This window comes from Hibiscus syriacus, unplaced genomic scaffold (genome assembly GCF_006381635.1).
Source record: "Hibiscus syriacus cultivar Baekdansim isolate YM2019G1 unplaced genomic scaffold, ASM638163v2 tig00110864_pilon, whole genome shotgun sequence".
NCBI lineage: Eukaryota > Viridiplantae > Streptophyta > Magnoliopsida > Malvales > Malvaceae > Hibiscus > Hibiscus syriacus.
In genome coordinates, this window is record NW_024062893.1 from 2465898 (window position 1) to 2489658 (window position 23761).

General features: G+C 35.2%; 2 protein-coding genes across 2 annotated transcripts in view; both read right to left on the reverse strand.

Moving 5' to 3' along the window:
- Positions 1-16206: 16206 nt before the first annotated feature.
- On the reverse strand, positions 16207-17520 carry LOC120143894 (probable prolyl 4-hydroxylase 10). The gene is made up of 4 exons (XM_039158100.1): positions 17477-17520; positions 17114-17200; positions 16603-16694; positions 16207-16280 (listed from the first exon to the last, which is right to left on the reverse strand). Exons 1-4 carry the CDS (start codon positions 17518-17520, stop codon positions 16207-16209), a joined length of 297 nt encoding a protein of 98 aa, XP_039014031.1.
- Positions 17521-22136: 4616 nt separating this feature from the next.
- Positions 22137-23761, reverse strand: part of LOC120143895 (fruit protein pKIWI502-like) — a 37118-nt gene continuing 35493 nt past the window's right edge. Inside the window, exon 6 of the mRNA XM_039158101.1 lies at positions 22137-22352. Within this exon, the coding sequence (XP_039014032.1) occupies positions 22290-22352 (63 nt within the window). The 3' untranslated portion in view covers positions 22137-22289. The remainder of the gene's footprint in view (positions 22353-23761) is intronic.

The following is a 23761-nucleotide window of genomic DNA, read 5'->3' on the forward strand; positions in this document are numbered from 1 at the left end:
GCTAAGGTTACTGACACATTTCTTCCGGTAAAAGATGGGAAGCCATTATGCAATGATCCCAATTACAAGAAAAGGCGAAACTTGGGCTATGATTTTTGGGAAAGGAATAAACAAAAGAAGCTTGAAAAGAAACTTCTTAATGAAGACGATCATGCAATTCATCTTTTAATTGCAATGATTGGTTCTGGGTTTTATATCAAACCAAATCAGAGAACTCAAAGAACACTTCCAGAAGATGTTATTAGCACATTCCTCTTCAAAATTCAATAACTGGTTCTGTGGTTCATACCAAACCAGATCAGATAACTCAAAGAACACTTCCAGAAGATGCTATGAGCACATTCCTCTTCCAAATTCAATGATTGATTTTACCAAACCAGATCAGATAACTCAAAGAACACTTCCAGAAGATGCTATGAGCACATTCCTCTTCCAAATTCAATGATTGATTTTACCAAACCAGATCAGATAACTCAAAAAACACTTCCAGAAGATGCTATGAGCACATTCCTCTTCAAAATTAATGACTGGTTCTACCAAACCAGATCAGATAACTCAAAGAACACTTCCAGAAGATGCTATGAGCACATGGCATTTGTTCCAGTTAATGTTTGGACTGGGATATCACAGTACTTATTCGATGTAGAGCCAGAATTTGTAGATTCGAAGCATTTTCATGCTACTACACTGAAAAGGGCTATATTCATAATTCTGCCAATTAAGAACAGATTTTCTCTTATTCTGCTTCCTCCATGTGCTGATGCTTTTCCATTGACAAAGAAATGATGGCCTTCCTGGGATCCAAGAACAAAGTTGAACTGTTTATAAACATGTACAGGAAGTGCCAAATTGACAGAAAGGATCTGTAAGGCTCTTGAAGCTTATGACAATGAGTCACATTCGAGTGTCCAGAAGTATGTTCTTGATGAGTGCTGAAAATGGAATCTAGTATGGGTTGGAAGGAATAAAGTTGCTCCACTTGAACCTGATGAGGCGGAAATGCTTCTAGGTTTCCTTAAAAACCATACACGAGGAGGAGGATCTGCTAGAGATATGTTCCCTAGTGATATCAATGTCCTGTTTCTTTTTGCTGGAATCAGTGCTGCAGAGGTCGCCTTCTACTGTCTTAGCATATCTTTGAAAACAGATGTGCAAGAACTGAATGATGATCGGTTGGAGCAATTGATGAGTAGATTTGGCAGATTCGACCTTGTTGTCGGTAGCATCCCGTGTAACAATCTTGATGGAAGCAATAAACATCATCATGATGAACTAGAAGATTTTTGTTGGTGCATTTTCTTGCAATGAATGCTACGACAGCTGTCTCTTCTGCTGTTCCAATATATCCCATTCTTTTCAAATCATGGAACGATTTAGTTAATAGTAAAACTGGTCATCTTCAACTTTTGAAATACTGTAACCAATGTTACCCTATATATCCAGAGTGCAAATAATGATTTGTTCATGGATTTATGATGATGATGATTGGTTTACTTTGTATTCCATGCATTTAAAAGTATTAACATAAAGTGATATTCAGAAATCTTTAACTTATTTCAAAATTATGTTAATTCATAGAAGAATAAATTGAATTTTCGAAAATAAATTGAATCTTAAATAAATTGAACTTAAAATAGATAGAATTGTATTCAAAGTTATGACAAGCATAAGATTGATAAAAATTCAAATGTCTCAACAAATTATTAGCATAAGTATTTCTAAATTAATCAAATTGACACAATTTAGAGTAATGATGTAAGCTTTTGTCTGGAAGATCTCAAACGTTGTCAAAATGCTTGTAGATGTGAAGTTTCTCCCAAACTGTCAAAATCTTAAGAGGGTTCAATTGCCAGATGCCTAATATCAACATGCATTTGAGCCGCCCATTCAGGTTTTCAACTCAAATCCTTCCTTTGGTTACAAGATGCCCTTTGCGGGTTTTCATCTTGACCCCCTTTTTTTCTTTCTTTTTTTTTCCTTTTTCTTTTTCTTCTTTTTTTCTTCTTTTTCTTTTCTTTTTCTTCTTTTTCTTCTCTTCAAGCATAATATTTCTTGACAGAATCTGCGTTTATTGGATTTCTCAGAATTTTTCCATCCATTTCTGCCAAGATCAACGCTCCTCCGGAAAAGGCCTTTTTCACAACGTATGGCCCTTCCCAATTAGGCATCCATTTCCCACGGAAATCTTTATGTATAGGCAAAATCTTTTTTAGTACTAGATCACCCTCTTGGAATTCTCTTGTATGTACTTTTTTGTCATGAGACTTCATCATCCGTTTCTGATACATCTGTCCATGGCAAATAGCTTTCAATCTTTTCTCCTCAATAAGGTTCAATTGATCAAATCTAGCTTGGATCCATTCAGATTCATCCAATTTTGTTTCTCTCAAAATTCGAAGTGATGGAATCTCAACTTCAATTGGTAAGACTGCTTCCATCCCATAGACTAAAGAAAAAGGTGTTGCCCCTGTAGATGTTCGAACAGTAGTTCGGTATGCGTATAAAGCAAAAGGTAACTTCTCGTGCCAATCTTTGTAAGTTTCAGTGGTCTTTGTAATGATTCTCTTGATGTTCTTATTTGCTGCTTCAACTGCCCCATTCATTTTTGGACGATATGCCACTGAGTTTGCATGTTTGATCTTAAACTGTGCACAAAGTTCGGTCATCATTTTGTTGTTCAGGTTCAGAGCATTATCTGTAATGATCCTTTCTGGTAGGCTATACCGGCAAACTATCTCTTTCTTTATGAATTTGCAGACTGTGGACCTCTTAATATTGGCATATGAAGCAGCTTCAACCCATTTGGTAAAATAATCAATTGCCACAAGAATGAAGCAATGTCCATTCGATGCTTTTGGTGTGATTGCACCGATGACATCTATTCCCCACATAGAAAATGGCCAAGGTGATGTCATTACATGTAAAGGAGATGGGGGTACATGAATCTTGTCTGCATATATCTGGCATTTATAACATTTCCTTGCATAATCAATGCAATCTGTGTACATGGTAGCCCAATAGTATCCATATCTCATTATTTTTCTGGCCATGGAAAGACCATTTGCATGTGTTCCACATATTCCATTGTGTACTTCTTCAATGATGCTTCGGGCTTCGCTGGTATTTAAACATCTCAATAGCATTTGATCATTGCTTCTTCTATACAAAATCTCTCCATCAAGAAAATATCCAGCAGCCATTCTTCTCAAGGTTCTTTTATCAATTTCAGATGCATTTTGTGGATAACTTTGATTTTTGATATATTGCAGAATATCATGATACCATGGTTTACCATCTACCTCTTCTTCCACACTATAACAATGTGCAGGAATTTCGTATACTTGCATTTTGATTGGCATCATATCAACTTTCTTAGTTGCCTGAAACATAGCAGCTAATGTAGCCAAAGCATCTGCCATTTGATTTTCTTCTCGAGGGAGATAATTGAAGGTAACTCTCTCAAATTCTTTCACTAATTCGAGGGTAAAATTTCGGTATTCCAAAAATTTGGGATCTTTTGTTTCCCATTCTCCTCGCAATTGATACACCACTAACGATGAATCTCCATATATTTTGAGACATTTGATTTTTCTTTCTATAGCTGCTTTCAATCCCATGACACAAGCTTCGTATTCCGCCATGTTATTGGTGCAAAAGAACTCCAGTCTACTTGTAAAGGGATAATGAATATTTTCTGGAGAAATTAACACTGCCCCGATTCCTCGTCCCAAAGCATTGGATGCTCCGTCAAAGTAAAGCTTCCAAAATGCATATGCATCATTTGTTCTGACTTCTTCATTCATGGATATGCACAACAAATCTTCATCGGGAAAATTGAAACTCAAAGGCTGATAATCATTTGATACACGACTGGCCAGAAAATCAGCTATGACACTTCCTTTTATCGCTTTTTGGTTGACATATACAATATCAAACTCAGATAATAACATTTGCCATCTAGCCATTCTGCCTGTCAAAGCTGGTGATTCCATTAAGAATTTCAAAGGATCAAGTTTGGATATCAGCCAAGTAGTATGATATAACATATATTGTCTGAGTCTTCGAGTAGCCCACACCAAAGCACAACATAATTTTTGTATTGGTGGATATCGAATTTCACAATCAGTAAATTTCTTGCTCAGATAATAAATAGCTTTTTCTTTTCTTCTAGATTCATCATGCTGTCCTAATACACATCCCATCGAATTTTCAAAGACCGTCAAATAAAGAATTAACGGTTTATCAGGTATTGGTGATACTAAAATGGGGGCATTGGATAAATATTTCTTAATAATATCCAAAGTTTCTTGACATTCATCATTCCAGACTTCAGGATTGTTCTTTCGAAGTAATTTGAACACTGGATCACATTTGTCAGTTAATTGAGAAATGAACCGAGATATATAATTTAATCTTCCCAAAAAGCCTCGAACTTCTTTTTTTGTATTGGGTGGTGAAAGATCTTGAATTGTTTTTACTTTATCTGGATCAATCTCGATTCCTTTTTTGCTGACCACAAATCCCAAAAGTTTCCCGGAAGTTACCCCAAAAGTGCATTTTACGGGGTTAAGCTTTAATTGATACTTCCTCAATCTCTGGAAAAGCTTTCTCGGATTTTGAATATGTTCTTCTTCAGTTCGGGATTTGGCAATCATGTCATCCACGTATACTTCAATCTCTTTGTGCATCATGTCATGAAACAAAGTTACCATGGCTCTTTGATACGTTGCCCCTGCATTTTTCAATCCAAATGGCATCACTTTATAGCAGAATGTGCCCCACATGGTTACAAATGTTGTTTTTTCCATGTCTTCCGGATTCATTTTTATCTGATTATATCCTGAAAAGCCATCCATGAATGAAAACCATGTGTGTCCTGCAGTATTGTCTACCAATGTGTCTATGTGGGGTTATGGAAAGCTATCTTTCGGACTAGCTTTGTTGAGATCTCTGTAATCCACACACATTCGAACTTTCCCATTTTTCTTTGGTACGGGAACAATGTTGGCTACCCATTCTGGGTATTTAGCTGCCTGTAGGAAACCTGCATTGATCTGTTTCATCACTTCCTCTTTGATCTGCAACAACATTTCTGGTCTCATTCGTCTGAGCTTTTGTTGGACCGATTTATATTCTGGATTAATTGGAAGTTTGTGCATTACTATATCTGTGCTCAAACCAGGCATATCTTGATAAGACCAGGCGAAGATATCCTTGAACTCTTGAAGGAGATTTATCAATTCTTGTTTTATCTGGATGGTCAGAGTAGTACCAATTTTCACCTCTTTTATTTCTTCATCTGTTCCCAGATTCACAATTTCAATCTCTTCTTTGTGAGGTAGAATTTGTTTATCTTCTTTTTCTACCAGTCTTAATAATTCAGTAGGAACATCATATTCCAGTTCATCCTCACACCCATTGATTTCTTCCAGACATATGGGTTGCTCTAAATTTATCGCTTGATTAAATTTAGGAATAAACATGCTATTAACATGGTGACACCTACAAATTTAAGTCGGACATATTTCCGAAAGAAATATAGTAAATAAATGTAAAAATGTAAGAAAATGTAAAGAATGATTGCTATCTGAAAATTTTAAAGAAAATTTCTTATATTTAACCTAATTTCCTTTACAAGATAACAAAAAGTTTTCATACTTTTGAGCTAAACATAAAGATTAGTTCTGAATATTACTCTGTGTTAATATTAAAAACTATAGGAAGATCTTCAGTGGTCCAATTGTTGAGTGTTTCTCCAGGAAAACATGGGCGAATCCTATCCAAGTATTTGCCAGTCTTGTTGTCATTCATGATCATGTTGATAAATAATCCATTCATAGCTTCTTCAACTATGTTTTGATCTTTCGTCAACTTTTCTTCTTTAAAGGCTTCAACAAGCTGTTGTTCTACATTAATTGTTCCCCCTGATCTGAATGTGGTCTTCAACTATGGGAAAAACATGTGTTCCCAAAGGATTTCTTTCCCTTTCAACCTTGCCTTTCTGTCTTCACATCTTCTTTTCATTTATTTGTTCTTTTGCTAAAAATTGGGCTTAAATCCAAGCCCAAAACGATCTTTCTTCATCTTTATACTTACAGGAACTGAAATCCCTTGAAGATTCTTTCCTAAACCTTTCCCAGCTTTAGCTCCGATGCCTAAAGTTTGTCGTACCGTCATCTTGGTGCAATCAGATAATCTGGGATATGGAATTTTGCTTCCTTCTGCAATAAAGGTTGCATTTACAAATTCAAGAGCTCGGAAAGAGCATTCAAGATCATCATCATTGGTTTCAATATATGGAACATCACTTGTTATAGACGCAATGATTTCTTCTTCAGCTCCTACGCATATTAGTTGTCCATCAACAACAAATTTCAATTTCTGATATAATGAAGAAGGAACGGCTCCTGCTGAATGAATCCATGGCCTCCCTAATAAACAATTATATGCAGGGTAGATGTCCATCACCACAAAGTCAATATTGTACACGACTGGTCCGATTCACAACGGTATTTCCATTTTTCCAAGCACCTCTTTTTGAGTACCATCAAAGGCTCGTACTATATTCTGATAGCTCTTCATGTGTGATTTATCCACATGCATTCTTTGAAGTGTGACTAGAGGCATCAAGTTGAGAGCAGATCCATTGTCAATCAATACCCCTGGAAAAACATGACATGACAATGTGTAGTGATATTAGAAGCTTTTACTGACCCCATTCCGCCTTCAGGTATTTCATCATCCGTGAACGTTATGTAATTGTCAGCGGCTATATGTCCCACAATTCTGTCAAGTTTATTGAGGGATATATCTTCAGGGATAAATGTTTGGTTGAGCATTCTCATCAAAGCATTTCTATGTGCTTCTGAATTCATCAATAGATCAAGAATAGAAATTCTCGCTTGTTGTTTGTGTAGTTGTTCAACCACACTATACTCACTATGTTTCAGGAACTTCAAAAATTCTTGAGCTTGTTTTTCTGTTACAGGCTCATTGAATGCTGGAGGGGATTCATCATCAAATACATTTTGGGGTATTACCATGGTTTTTCCTTTTGCTTTCACTTGTTCTGAACCATTGGATGTTTCGGGAGAGTAACATCTCCCACTTCTTGTAAAGAATCTGACTTCACTCACTGCTTCAGATGTCGATGTTGTACCCAAACTCTGTATTTTCTCTTCCGTTTTTTCTAGAGAAACAGATCCTCCTACCATTGAAACATTGGTAGTATAATTCCAAGGTACCCTGCGGGTATCTTTGTATGGAAATGGTAGAGGAGTGGTGATAACTACTTTCGGCTTTATTGGTACAGGAATCACCGTAGATGATTTCACATTAATGATCACAGGATCATTTGTTCTTTGACTAGGTTTAGAATCCTCTGATGAGCAAACATCATCTTCTTTTTTCCCTGGTTCTTCTTCAAAGAATTCTATCTCTCTGCTATTCATTAATTTTTACACCAAATCCCTAAACTCAAGACATAGTTGAATTTCATGCCCCTTCTCTTGATGATATTCACAATAATTCTTGCCTTCATTATGTTTTGGCCTGAATTATTGTGGAATTATACCGGCTAAAGAGAGTTGTTGAAATACCCAAACAAAAGGAGATTTAATTTCAGAAATGTCAGTTTTTGCTTTCTTTCTGTTCTCTTCCTGAATTGCATTCACGTTTTTATCTCCATGATTTGGCAATGGATGATTTGATGTAGATGGCGAATTGAATTCCAACTTTCCAGTGTTGATCAAATTTTGAACCACCCTTTTGAATGCCAAACAGTTTTCAATAGAATGACCCGTAATTCCTTCATGGTAAACACAGTGTGCCTTTATATCATACCAAGGAGGGAATGGTGGTTGTATGGGAACCAAAGGATAGGGACGTATGACATCTGCTTTTAACAGTGAATCATAGATCTCAGCATATGGTACTGGTAAAGGTGTAAAAGACAACCTTTCATTTTCCTTTCGAGATCCTCTGGACTCTGCTCGATTAGTGTTTGTTTCCTCTTTCTTAACCCTTGGCTGGGTTATTGTAACACTTTTCGATGAATCCTTATTGTAAGAGTTTGCATTGTTGACTTCATTCTCTTTTTTCCGGTACATAGGTCTTTTGGAACTAGATCCCTCATTTGATTCAATTTTGCCACTTTTCAAGACATTTTCAATGAGTTCTCCAGAAATGACCAAATCTGCAAAATTTCTGGTTGCATTCCCCATTAGATTATTTAAATAAGGAGCTTTCAATGTATGGACAAATATTATTGTGGCCTCTTTTTCTGACAAAGGTGGTTGAACTTGGGCTGCTGTGTCACGCCATCTCTGGGCATACTGTCTGAATGTTTCGTTATTCTTTTTCTCCAAATTTTGGAGAGTCCATCTATCAGGGACCATGTCTGTTACGTGGCGGTACTGCTCTAGGAATGCTTTAGCCAGATCTTTCCAGGATCTAATATTGGCTCTGGTCAATTGAGTATATCATTTTAAAGCTGGTCCTATCAAACTATCTTGAAAGCAGTGAATTAACAACTTCTCGTCTTTCACATATCCTGTCATTCTGCGACAAAACATAGTAATGTGGGATGAAGGGCATGTAGTACCGTCATATCTATCAAATTCGGGAACTTTGAACTTAATGGGGAGGATTAAGTCTGGAACCAAATTCAACTCACTAGCGTCAAACCCATAGAATGATTCAGTTATTTCCACAGATTTCATTCGTTCTTCTAAGCTCTTGATCTGTCTGGTCAATTCTTCATTTACTTTTTCTTTCTCATTCAGCTCATTCAAATCTGGTATTAAATGCTCAGTATTAAAATCCCCTATTTTCACATCTGATATAAGTGGATTTTTGCTTGAAGATGCAGGATCCACTTGTCGATTTTCATGTGATTTGGCTTCTTGAAATGCTGAAGTGCGAGCATTAATTTGTATAGGTGTAGTACCAGAGTGATAAATTGGTTCTGGTGGAAAACCTAGAGGATACATAGGTTCTTGGTCGAAAGATACATGATTTTCATGCATTTTTCCAATGATAACCTGCCTTTTAAACATGTCTTCTATTTTCTGCATCATGTTGTCTTGTGAATTTGCAATACTGGCTTTAATTTTCTCCAGCTTCATTCTCATTTCTGCTTGTTCTTTATTATGTTGTTCCTCAATACGTTGTATTTTATCCTCCATAATTCTCTTAGTAGCTTGTCTAGTACCGTAGTGATGTTGTATTTCTCTTTTGGCCAGAATAACTGCGATTGAAAAATCTTTTGATATTATTTTTTCCAAATTTTAATTAATGAATTTTATCTTAATAAAAAAATATATCTATAAAGAAAATCATGAAATGAATAATGAATGTATGCAAAATGCATGTATGCAAAAAGGTATTGATCCCAAAAAGTTAACTGTCATAGAACAACTTTCATCGGCATACAAAAGTTTCTTTATAATAGTTCATAACTACAGATAAGGCGTAGCTTTCCTATTAAGCTCTATAATTTCTTTCATTAACCATGACACCTTCTTTCCAAACTTAGAAACTGGATCAACGTGATGCTCAATTATTTTAGCTTCAACAGCTAGTTCCCCAACATATCTAGCAACTTCGCTCATTTGTACCATGGCCTCGAACACCATATTACTTCTTTCTTCACTTCTTTCAACATAGAAATCAGTTGACTTTTGCCATTGTTCATTAGTTCCTTCAAGAGTTTGCTCTAATTCAGTGATTCTGACTTGACAATTGTGCAGAATTTTTTCAAGATCTCTAATGCGTCTTCGCAGTGAAGCACTTTCCTCATTACTTTCTTTGAGATCATTAGGTCCTAGACGAACCTTTTCTTGAAATAATGATTCTTCAAGTTGCAAAATGTAAGCGTTAAACTCTGAGTTTTTGTTTCTAGACTGATCCAGATCTTCTTCAAATTTTGTTCGTGCTTCTTGCGTTCTTTGATTAATCTTCTGGATTTGAACATTCTTGTTTCTGCATCTTTGCATCCAATTGCTAGCCACTTCTTGCTCTACCTCAAGTTTGGTGTTGAAATTCTTTCTTTCCAGCTCCCATTTTTCTTTTTCAATATTGAACTCTTCAATCTTTTGGCCCCTGACTTCAAGTTCGGCAATCAACTGGTTCATTTCAGATTCAAATCCTTTGAACATGATATTTTTCTCACCTTCAAATTTATCAAAGATGACATTTTTCATCTCTTCTAAATCTTTGGCTCGATCCCTTTCTCTTTGCATTTCATTCATGATTTCACGGTGTTCAGCTTTGTGTTTTATAATTCGCTCTCTTCTGTCAACCTCAAAATCTTCCATTTTTTGCTTTCTTTTCTCAAGGCTTTTGAGTAGACGGCTATTCTTTCCTTTCAGATCTTCAACTCAACTTTTCTCGATGTTCAATTCTCTGCTCATCTGTACTGTTGATTGGCTTGGTCTTGATGCTTTCCAAGATTTATATAACTCTTGGTAATTTTTCTTTAATGCTCTAAATTCACCATCAACTTTTTCTTTGTTTTCTCTCAACATTGCACATTGTGATGAATGAAAGTCAATATCAACACCCAACATAGCTTTATCTCGTCTCATTTGCTCTAATTCTCTTGACCAGCCTCCTCTTTATGCTTCAAACTCAGCTCTCAAGATTTCAATTTCTGATGGAACCACCTTAATGCCATCTTCCATAGAGATATCCTCATTTTGATCTGGTAGAGGAATATTTTCATTTTTCTTGACAGATCTCCATTCCTCATAATCAGGAGTTAGCATTTCTTTTGCTGCTTTAGCTCGGATACAAAAAGTTGTTTTCCAAGCTGTAACAGCTTCCATGATATTTCTTTTATAATTTTTGTTGTGGAATGCGAACTCAGATGAATGTAATCCAACGGTAACAGGTACAAATTGACGACCTTCATATTGTCTTATGACCAGAAGTGGTGCATATCCAATTCCTCCCCATAATCCGAGCAGCATTATCCAATTGTAATCACCACATTTGTAAAAGAATTCCCTTTGGATTTGCCACGGGGCTCGCCAAACAATGTCATTGCTTTGCAGATTTCGAAAAGCATTAATCCACATATCTTTCTTAATTTCTTTCGGCCATTCTTGCTCCAGAAATTCTTTTAATGGTGAATAATCCGTATTAAAGCGTCGGTATGAAGTCTTTTATGTCCTCCAAAAATGGCTACGGATCCAAACATATAACAACTGGGTACACCCTGAGAATCGTCCACCTCCTAGCTTTCTACAAGCATTTAACGATCTGAAAGTCTCTGTTAGAATTGTAGAGGCAGGATTAATCTTTTTTTGTAGCTGTTCAAACAAATCTACTACTGCAGCTTCAATATATCCCAATACTTTTGGGAAGATGACCATACCATACATACTCAGAGCAAATAGATCGAATCGTACTTTAGTGTCTGGATGACTCTGAATAAGTTCTTTAATGTTGGTCCAAGCAATGCCTTCGCTTTCGCCTTTTTGTTTTGTACGGGATGCCACCCATTCTTCTCGTACCCCGGCAATCTTTGCTAATTTAACTCGAAAGGGTTGAGTTTTAATTGACTTTGAATAGATTCGATTCTCCAAAGCCCCTTCTATATGTAGCAAAGTTGTGTACTCTTCAATAGTAGGGACCAAGTCCTCCTTATTGAGAGTGAAGCAATTGTACCCTGGATTCCAGAATTGAATTAGGGCTCTGAGTAATTCATCATCAACTTCGACATAGAGCAAATATGGGATGTCTCCGTAAGTCTGATAAAACTGCAATTTTTTTGTTTGAATCCCAACTTTCCCAAATGCTTCGCAAATCTTGCATATCATTTCTTTTTAGCGAAACTGGAGCATAACTGGCCAAGTCAGATACATAATCATCCTGCAGACTGTCTCCTCCTAGTCTTTGTAAGTCCTCAGCCCACTGTCTTACTTCTGAGTTTAGAATTATTTGATTTGAACACTTTTTATCCATGGATGAAAGCTTTCCAATGAGACAATTAACACGAGGATCAATGTCTTTTATCCTGTATGATGCTATGCAAACAGAAAAAATAAAGAACACACAAAAAGAAATGAATTAGTTTACATAATAAAGAAATTTAATAATAATATCTAATAAATATTTTTATTTAAACATGCTTTTTCATAATTTAAATAATTTAAATATACATGTAATTTAATCAGTAAGAAAATAAATAAATTAAAAGGAAAGCTAGAATTCATTTCTCCTGTGTGTACACCTATTTTGGACAAAATTTCAGCATGGCTTCAGATCGGAAGAGTTTCTAGGGTTTATTATATGTAAGGCTTCAGTTCTAAGAATAAAGGTACCCGAATTGTCCTTGTTAGTGCCCCCTTGGGCTATTAACCCTCAATCCTAATCCATCACAGACTAAAGTGGATCGAGTTCAATTCGAGGGGACACATTTCTCTATGACTGACACGGAGAATAAATTCTCACGAAGACATAGAGCATATGAACCCCGAAAGTTACTTGCTAGGTCTGACACGGAGAATAAATTCTCACGAAGACGTCGCTTTCACTCCCACTTAAAAAGGACAAACTCAATTATAGAGCTTTATGTTATGCAATGCAAGTGTTGTGTGTGAGGAGAAATGTTCAAACAACAAACAGAAAAATAAAATAAAAAAAATATCTAAATAAAATAAAAAAATAATTTGAAAGAAAATAATTAAAAATTAAATATAAGAATTTTAATTTCTAACTGATAGAGACAATTTATAATTGGTTTTAAAGTTTGACCAGTCCCCAACGGAGTCGCCAAGCTGTCGTAACCGGTTTTCGTCCAGGTACGAAATATTTATTTGGCGGTAAAATTGATGTGAATAAATGGTTTTTGAAAATAATTTGGGAGTCGCCATCGGCCTTTTGGGTTAGGTAGGTCGAATACCTAAAAAATTATCTTTTAAAAGAGTTTTAAGAAAACATCAGTTAAAAGATAAATTGATCTGCGTTTTAACCAAAAATTTGTTCTTTTTAATAATAAAAAGGGATTCGTGGTCGGTTACGTTTAGGGAAGGATAAGCACCCCTACAACGCCCAAAATTGGCACTTTTTAATTATAAATTGTCTCTATTATTAGAAATTAAAAAAATTTAAAATATATTTAATTTATAATCCTATTATTTCAAAATTATATAAAAAATATTTAAAAATATCGGAAAAATGACTTCTAAGTGCCTTAAGACAGCTCTTTTCTTTGATATTAATAAATATTAATTTAAATAAAATTAAATAATAATTTTTTATAGCATTTATTTCTAAAATACCAGAATAGGACATCCAGTTGTATTAAGACTGCCCTTTTCTTCGATATTGAAATATAAATATTAAAATTATTTTATTTAAAAAAATAAAACAAAATAAATTATTATTTATTATATATATATTTATGACTACATAATAATAATAAAAATATTTAAATATATAAACAAGTAAAATTAAAACAATAAAAATACAATTAGAACTATATATTTAAAAGCAGTAAAATAAATGAAAATATTTATAATTAGTGATTAAATTATATTAAAATTAAAATTAAATACCTAATTCATAATTAATCAAAATTATAGGGATTAAACATGCTATTTTCTTATTTATTAATTTAGTGACTAAAATAAAATTATATAAAATTCAGATATTAGAATAAAATAAATTAAAACATACTATTCAGATTAAAATATTAATTATTTAAAATAACGGACTAAATCTGTTATTTACCCTAAATATATTATTTTAATATAAAGGACTAAAATAAATAAAATTAAAATTAAAGATCTGAATTAAAAGGATTATAAACTCGATTTAGTGACTAAAATGTAAGGATTACAAATTCAAGGGATGGCGGACGGGATTTAACAATTAAAAATTACACAAATAGCCCTCCCCGAAACGACGTCGTTCGGGAAGGGCTATTTAAAGCCAAATCCGGATGGCCCTTCGGGCCATATCTCATTTTTTTTTCATTTCTCTCTCTAACTGAGAGAGAATAAAAATTCTCCCTTCTCTCTAGCTTCCCTCATCGGAGGGAAGCCGGTCACCGGACGGCAGCCGTCTGCCGCCGTGACTCTCACCGCCGGCCACCGCATCCGGTGGCAAGAAAAATTTATTTTTACACCATTATGTAGATCGGACCGTCCTAATGACGGTTCCGGTGTTCCTTTCTTTTAAAACGCTCCTAATCGGAGCAAATCTAATAAAGTACCTTCGATTTTCGAAGGTTTTGGTGATGTTTGAAGAGGTCCGGTGATCGTAGCTTCCTCGGTAAGCTTCTCTCCTCCCTTTTCTTTTGTTTTTGGTTGCTGGTTGTTGTGAGTTGGTTTCTATTTTTGTATCTTTGCTCTCGGTTTCTGTCTCTCTCGGTCTGTTTTTTTTCTTTGCAGATGGGGTGATGGCTTTATAGCCATCACCGGTGTGGCCATCGGACCGGGTAAAAGAGTACCCTTCGGTGAGTCACCGGACTCCCAGTGGTGACTCACCCCATGGCCATAACGTGGACGGCTGGCGTTGGAACTTCTGGAGCCTTCAGTTGGGGCGTGGCAGCGGCTGGAGCGACGTGGAGCGGCGGCAGCTGGTGTAGTCCCTAGGGTATCATAACCCTAAGGTTTCGTCTGGCACCATCTGGACCGTTGGATCTAAGTTAGATCCAACGGCTGAGAAGCAAAGCGGCGGCTGGCTGAGATATAAACCCTAAATGGGTTTTAGGGTTTTTTTTGTTTTGTTTGGGCCAGTCTGTTGGGCCTCGATTTGGGTTTTGTAATATTAATAAATAATATATATTAATAATAATAATAATAATAATAATTATAATTATAATAAATAATAATAAAAATGGGTAAAAAAATTTAATATCTTCACCATGGACTGAAAAAAAGATAACGAAACAAGTTGTGAAGTCAACGTCATAGAGAGTTAAACCATGTTCAAACACTTTGTTTGAAGTCTTGGATAATAACTTAAATAGGATTGTCGATCTAAATGTAAAGACGTGTAGTTGTATGAAATGGCAACATCTGGTTATTCGTGTGGCCATGTTATAAAAGTTGCTCTTCATCTAAACTAAGATGATTCAAGCGCATACGCTATGGATTGCTACACTATAGAAGTATATCGACAGACTTGTACCGATATTGTCTACCCTATTCCACATCCTTCTAAGTGAGACATACCATATGACTTATAAACAATTTTGCCACCATTCATGGACAGAAGGCTACCTGGCCGACCAAAAAAATCATGATCGTATACCGTCTAAGGGTGAAGAGAAGAAGATATCGACATGTAGACGGTGCAAGGAAAGTGGTCATACAAGGTTAACATGTGGATCACCAGTGCCATCACAATCATCTTTTCCTCCACCAAAATATGAATCTTCATCAAAATCCAAAGCTCATATGGTGCCAAGTAAAGGAAAATCAAAATCGCAATCAAAATCCCAATCACAATCGCCTTCACCTTTTGGTACTATTAACTTAGGTGATTTTTAGATGCAAACGTTGTATTATGTATTCATGATTCTATAACACTTATTATATTACTATATTAACAACTTTATGTATATTTTATGTGTGGATGCATACATTTTTGCAGTTAAGCATGCATTATTAAGTTGTACTCATGACATCACTTGATTCATTCTCACATATCAGGATTGTTGTCTGTTATCTTTTTGAAGGTGTTTGCCTTGAATGTGAAACTAGAAAAAAAGATGGTTATTGTGAACTTCTCCAGACGCTTGAACTTTAGTTTTGTAATAACTAAACAAGTATGATTAGTAGGAAAATTTGCCTAGTGAAAATTTGCAACTCGAAAATTGAATTCGCAACATGAAAATTGAATTCGAAAATTCACAACACGAAAATCGCAACTCGATATTAAAATTCGCAACTCGAAAATCGAATTCGCAACTCGAAAATGAAATTCGCAACCTTTAATGGGTCTTTTAATAGTTTGCCTTCAACATAATACAGATTCAATTATTGTACAAATCTATCAAAATAAGGCATCATATCTTTCTCACTAGTTCAAGTATTTCCAAGCAAAACCATAGGAAAATATAGTACTTCTCAACCAGGTATGTCAAAAGATACAAACACCATCAAATGAAAGAATATTGGATCCGACACCTGAGTCTAAAGGGTACACTTTCCCAGCAAGGGACTCATTACAAGTACCTTTTGTACAGAAAACTTAAACCTTGTATTCTTCAACATGCATCCGCTTTGTAAATGACCATTTGTTCCCCGTAATTACAAGGCATACACCTATAATCACCCATATCACACACTGTTAAATTAACAATACATCTAAAAGTTGCTTTGATAAAAAGAGAAGCATTATGCACATAAGTGTCGAAAATGAATGGCACGACTATGGATAAGAATTCAACTATTTTTTCATATGGAAATGTAATCTCTCTTAAGCATTCTTGAACCACAACTAATGATATAACATGAAAAAAAAGGTGGGAAAGGGGGATCGGCTGCAAACCATGCAAGCTTGAAGGATCTAGTATGGCATCAGGTCTCATGCTCAAGAACAACAATGCATCACCCATTTTAGGCTTCAATGCAAGACCCTATTTACCATAATCAGACAATTCATTCCACCATGGCACAACACTAATATTTCCCTTGGCTGTAGGAAATATTGTCTCACCCCCTTCTTCAACATCAGACCTGTACATCAGTAGCATAAATTTTGGTAAGAGGTAACAAATCCTTCTTTTTTTTAATATAGCAAGAAGTCTATGCAACACTTGATTAGGTGTGGAATGCATCATAAACATGAAGAAAGCCTGCGAACATACAAATACATAAGCATAATAGCCATCATCTGGTTACAAATTCCCAAAACACTTTTACACTTTCCCAAAGAAATAAGATGAAAGTAATGAACTAAGACAAAAGGAAATTCTCACATGGTCATACTGTCGCATATCAACCACTGGATGTAGGTAGGCAACATCTCGCATATATCTCTCTAGCCATAACATGTCAAAACCACAACTCTACTGCACCTATATCTCTATCTGTCGAAGGTAGAAACTGATTGCCTCATCTCGTCATACGTTCCAAGCACATGCATACAAACAGACCACAATCCCCTCTGGTTATTGACGCTTGTTGTGGCGTTGTCTCGTCTCTCATCATTGTAACTTTTAACTTCTTCGGCTTCTCGTTTCCTGAATTACTCCAGTAAGCAATCGCATCCAAGTATTTAGACAAAAGATCAATCCATCCCCTACAAATAATATCTTCCAAATCAGACAATGGTATGTAATTCAACATGCTGTCATATACTATCATCTTTAGTGATGGGAGCTGAAGCTCGACGAGAAACTAATGACGACGTTCCATAATAGGGATAAACACCTACAATATTAAATAAATAATGCTTCAACTGCGCACATCAAATAAATTTGATGAACACCTTTAAATATGCAAAAATAAATACTAACCTTATTGACCTCCCACCAATCAGGATAAATGATAGTTTTGCCATTACCTAACGTATATGAAGCATCTTTTTGATCCTGCAAGTGAGCTGAGTGAAAAGACGAATGTATAATAGTCCATCACGTCTTTTTTAGTTTCTTCAATTTTCTTAAAATAAGAAGTTATGTTACCCATGCATCAATATGTTGTTTATAAAAAAAATACATCTATTAGTGAATTTAATAGATTAAAAAAATACTCAAAATCAATATAAAAAGAATATAATACTTACTCCCATTCGAAATAGTCATTATCTTCAACCCCAAATAAAACACCCCACCAAGACCGCTCAAGAAACAAATGTGTATTGTCGATTTTGCATATGTTGGTGAAGCACCCCTTGCTCCGCTCATGTAGATAAAAATCAACTGAGGTCTTAGCCCAAACGGTATTATCCTTAACTGTGTCTGATAGTGTACATATCTTTTGCTGAGGAATGGTACTTATCGGTAACTGATACGAAAGCCATATCATATCCAACATACCGGGAACAAGAGGGGGTTTACCAATATGTCTACATAATATGGAATGTGGATCCTAAACGATGCGGGGTGGATCCTGAACGATGGGCGGTGGATCCTGAACAATGGGAGGGGCCTCTTGAATGATAAGAGGTGAATCATGAACAATGGTAGGTGGATCAGGCTTCTTCTTATGCAGTCTTGGAACTATTAGGGTGAAATGAGACGTAATGGCAGGTCCACGACGTCTGATGCGTGAACCTCGTCGTGCAAGAAAAACGTCTGGCTCGGAATTATAGTGGTCATCATGTAACATATTATCATCGGGCCTCTAAAAATAAATTAATACATAAATCAGTAAATAAATAAATAATGTCGAAAAAATGTTATTTGCATTTTTAGTATAGTGTTTTTTATAAAATTAAACAAACTTACCTCCTCGCGTAAAATACGCATCTCATTCTGCAACGATGAAACAATCTCACGTAGAGCACCTACCTCATCACGTAAAGCATCTACCTCACCACGTAAAATACCATTGCCATTACGTAAAGCATCTACCTCACCACGTAAAGCACCTACCTCATCACATAAAGCACCATTGTCATCATGTAAAGCACCGACCTCATCACATAAAGCACTGACCTCATCACGTAAAGCACCTAACTCATCCCGTAGAGGTGGAGAACGGGGAGATAAATATCATGGCATATTTGTCGATCGCCTATCATGAGGTGATGGTGGAGAAGAGGCTCAATGATGTGATGGAATAGGTGATGGATCTAGGTATCGAGGTGTAGAGTCGGCTAGAGCTGATGGATCTCGGTGTCGAGGTGTAGAATCAGCTCGATGAGGTGATGGATCTCGGTGTCGAAGTGGATAATCGACTCGATGAGGTGATGGATCTCGGTGTCGAAGTGGAGAATCGACTCGATGAGGTGATGGATCTCAGTGTTGAAGTGGAGAATCTACTCGATGAAAAAGTGGGGGTGCTCATCATCCGTCCCATAAAAAAACGCCTACTAGCTTGCCACCAATCCGTGGCAACCTCAGCCTCTGTGGGTATCAATGTCTGTAATAGATAGTTTTCCTCCTAACAATATAAAAGCCCAAATAAAGTCAAACGTCTACTAGTAATAAATTGATTATATATGGTAGTATTTGTGTTTACTTACATCATCGATCGTCATATATGGTAGTATCTCATCCCAATCCAACTGTCAGATCCTCTTCCAAGTAATAGCCCTAGGAATATCATTTGAATTCTTGATGGCATAAGTACGCATGCTGGGAAATGCCTTAAATATCCAAATCTACAATATAATACACAAACATTAATTTTAGTAATAGTTAAATAATTAATTTTGGAAACATTATATAGAAATTCTTACCTTAAAGGTCCAAATAAAGCCTACCAAAGTGTATTTGGAACCATGCCCATGCAAACTACGACGGTCCTCAAAGGCAGACAACAATTTTTTCCATGTAGCTTTCCATATATATGAACCCCACGGAAACACGTTCTATGCATCTAGGTCATCTACCAATAATATTAAATCCTTAAAAATAGGTTGTCTGCCCTGTTTTGCTAAAAAGTCGGCATACAAAAGTAACAAAAGGCATACTCAGACAACGTTAAGGTCATCTATTCGAGTAAAACCATCTTTAAGAAGTAATCTTCTCAAATCGTCGACGTGTAAAGTGGTCATCACCTTTGCCATGTCAGGAAAAACACGAAATAACCATGATGGGGTGGCGATATGACTAGTGTACGGACCTAATTCATTGTGTCATCCGAAACGTAGACCATTGACCAAGCAAAACTCCTCCCGCCCAAAACGAGTATACGCCGGTGGAAAATGAAACCATATCTCCTCATCGCCATGTGGTATCCCCTCAGGTAGATCGTTAGTCATGGTTTGTAGAAACAAATAAGTCAGCAAAGCATCTCCACTTGGATGTTGTACTTTCAGCCATGAACCAAAACAAGTATTCTCAAACAAATTTCTTTGGATAGGTGTAAGTGTCGACGCAATTGTAGTGGATAGGCTTAATTTATTCCTTAAAGTCAATGCAGCCGAAAAAAATTCCTAACAAAAACAATAAAAATATTAAGTTAGATATACTAATAATATACCAAAAACTACAAATTATACACAATAAACAGACATGATATTAAATAGGGAAAATATAGTCAAATATGTTTCGAACTATCCCGGTATTCACCCAAGTCATTATTCTATCATAGTTCACAAAATGCATCAGATAACATTCCAGAAGTAAGCATAAGTATAAACAAAAAGGACATCATATAGGTTTAGTGCAGGTTCAATGACAACATTCTAGAAGAGTAGTTTATTCTGAAACTTAAATTTGCAACACGAAAATCACAACTCGAAAATGAAATTCGCAACTCGAATTTCATTTTCGAGTTGTGATTTTCGTTTTCAAGTTGCGATTTTCGTGTTGCGAATTTAAGTTTCTTGAAATAAACTACTATTCTTCTGCAAATTGAAGCTTGAATGAAATGCATTACTTCAACCAAAAAACAAAGACAAATACTTACTTCACAGGGTTAAAGACTAAATTGTTTAGCAGCATTGACAGCAACCGAATGAATTTACTAAGAAATTTAAGTGAAATGGTTAATCTATATATTGAAATTACGAGTAAATTTAACGTCAATTTAAATATGAAAATGATTAATTATCTAATAATAATACAAAAATTTCAAAATAAAAATAATTAAAAAAAAACTAACCCTCGGTGGTTGATTTTTCATTTGTGGTCGTGAATGGTTGTGAGAGGGTGGCTGTGAAAGATGGAGATGGAGGGGGGTCACCGGAGATAGGGACGGATGTCACCGGAGATGGGGACGGATAGAGATGGGACTGAGTTGCGATTTAAGGGTTTAGGTTATGAGTTGCGATTTACGGGATATACTATATACATTTATATTGCGAAATTAAAAGTTGATTTTTGAAATTTAAATTCGCCTTGCGAATTTGAAAATTGAGTTGCGAAAACGAAATTCGCGTTACGAAATTGAAACTCGCTTTGCGAATTAGAAAATCGAGTTGCGAAAACAAAACTCGTGTTGCGAATTTAAAAATCGAGTTGCGAAAAAGAAATTCGTGTTGCGAAATTGTTAAATTCTAGTTTCGAATTCGTCTTCTGTGTGCGAATTCCAAATTTTATGTTGCGAATTCGGAAACTGTGTTGCAAAATTGGCTTTGGTGTTGCGAATTCAGTAAATTGGCTTTCGTGTTGCGAATTCGAAACTGAATTGCGAATTCATTGGTTATTTTTGTAAATTAAAAAAAAATTGGTTAAAATCATATATTATAAGACATTTTCGGTCACTCAAGTTATTTTCTCTAGAATATAATAAAAGGGGTAGTTGAGAGTTGAGACAAAACTTGTACAGAATAAAACGAGAAATAAATTATAATACTATGATAATTAGATATTAAACCTCTTTGGTTCCCTAATATACATAAAAAGGTAAACTATGCATTTAGTCACCCAATTATTATTAGATTTATTTTAATTATTAATTTATTTTTCCAAAATCATCATTATTCTTCATTTTGATTTCATTTAAGTCATTTATTGTTAAAAATTAACTTAACGCTGATACTAATGTGCCACTATGAAGTTCACTAAAAATATATCATATTAGTAATTTTACTAATTTTTAATAACGAGAGATCAAAATAAAACCAAAACGTAACATCAGTGATAATTTTTTTAAAAATAATCGAATGATTAAAATAAAACCAAAATAATAATTGAATTACTAAAAACATAATTTATCCTTTATAAAATTATTCTAGTTATTATTATATTTTATAAATACAAGAATATATATTCAACTATTTGACAATGAACGCTTATATATAAATGTCGCTCGAATCAAAACCTCAAAGGATAACAACAAATCCTTTAATCATTGAAGTCATTTCATTCATGTTATTATTATTTTTTTATAATTACATGAATTTAAAATAAAATTAACAAAAATTCTGATTAAAATTAGAAAGATAAATAAAGATTCAAGTAATAAATAACACATACTTAAAATAAACCATATTCATTTATTCTGGTAATTCAATCTAAATCATAAGGAATGAATAACACATTTAAAATCATGTACCTAAAATTTACTTATATAATAAAAGATGAGGAATGAATTAATAATTCCCATGTATAGAGTTTATTAGCCTAGCATGCTTTCATTCTTAGCTATGTTAAGTAGAGTAATTGTCAGCTGTTCCTCAACAATGGTACAACATATAATAATTATAAGTTGCCATCAAAAGTTCTTTAGGATCTTCTCTCTCGAAACTCCATCTGCCACTAGTATTGAACTCGCTTCCTGCAAAAACCGACAAAGTGATCCACTGGTTACCAACATTCACCTTAAATACAAAAGAAAACAGTTTTATGATGTTGCATACTCGAGTATTAAAAAAATTGTTGGTAATGGCGACTGATATCGGAAAACTAAGAATAATGAAATGCAATCTCGGTCCGTGATGATGGATAGGCAGATATGATCATCCCCTACCTCGATTCATTGCCTGGCATTGTGAAGTGAAAACTACACTGGCTTCAATCACTACATGAAGCACTGAGCTTCTTCATACTCTCATTCAAGGAAATAGCCCCTAATCTTTCGACAAGGTTACCTTCATAGTTCCATCTCTCAGCCATATACATTCATCTAGCAGTTTAAGATTTCATTTCAAGCGTATGCTATAAATAACTGAAGAACGCAATACTCAGGCCCAATGTTCCATAAACAAGTCTTTACATATGGAAGAATATAACAGCACCCAAATATTTGGCATAGTGGTAAGTGCATATATTGATTAAAGTTCAGATCCCAAACATCTCTATTAGTAGGTCAAGATAACCTATAGTATTATGATTTAAATGAAGAAGTTGTCTTATTATTATCAAAGAAAATAGCCATACAACACTTTTAAAATGCTATATAGAAATACAAGTATTCAAAAAGAGAAATAAATTGGTTTAACTTAAACTGATAGGAAGTCTCAAACTAAGGGTCATTGCTTTGTTACATATATATCAGATAGAATGTGGTGAACTAAGAGCCCTTCTCATGACCGAGTAAAATAACTGAAAAAACCAAAAACCGGAACCTAAATCCATTTTGATTTAATTTATACTTGATGTATGAAAATGACTAAAGTGATTACATTAGGTTCATATGGAAGATCCTATCAAGTGAAAATCAAGCTGGGTTCGACTTCCATCTTTTCTGGTTTTTTCTCAAGTATCTCGCCGGAAAATTTTTCCGATGGAGAAGAAACTGCCTCAGAGTCATTGGAGATGAAAGCAGACAGCTTAAAGTCAACTGACATGACAGGTTCTGTTCGGTTGGTTGAGGATGCACGCAAGAAAGTTGATAGCTGGATGGAACAGGGAGCTTCTTCCGGTTTTGTTGACTTTGGCAGAGGGTTTAGGACTCCTAGAACAAGAAGGGATGGGCAAAGCATTAATGAAGAGATGTCAGATCTGCACAGTTTTGGGAGTTTTAAAAAGGGAGAGTTTGCAGGTTTGAGAATTAGAAATTTGACTAATTCAAATTGTAATTCTCAGGCCCAAACAGTTGAAAGTAGTGAGCCCAATTCTCCATTAAAGAAGTTAATCCCTGCGGGTCCAGCAGTTCAAATTTCTGGTCTTGGGTTTTCAAGCCATAATCATTGTATGCCTCTTCCAAGCAGCCCAAAGGAGGCAGGAAAAAAGGGGTTCTATTCC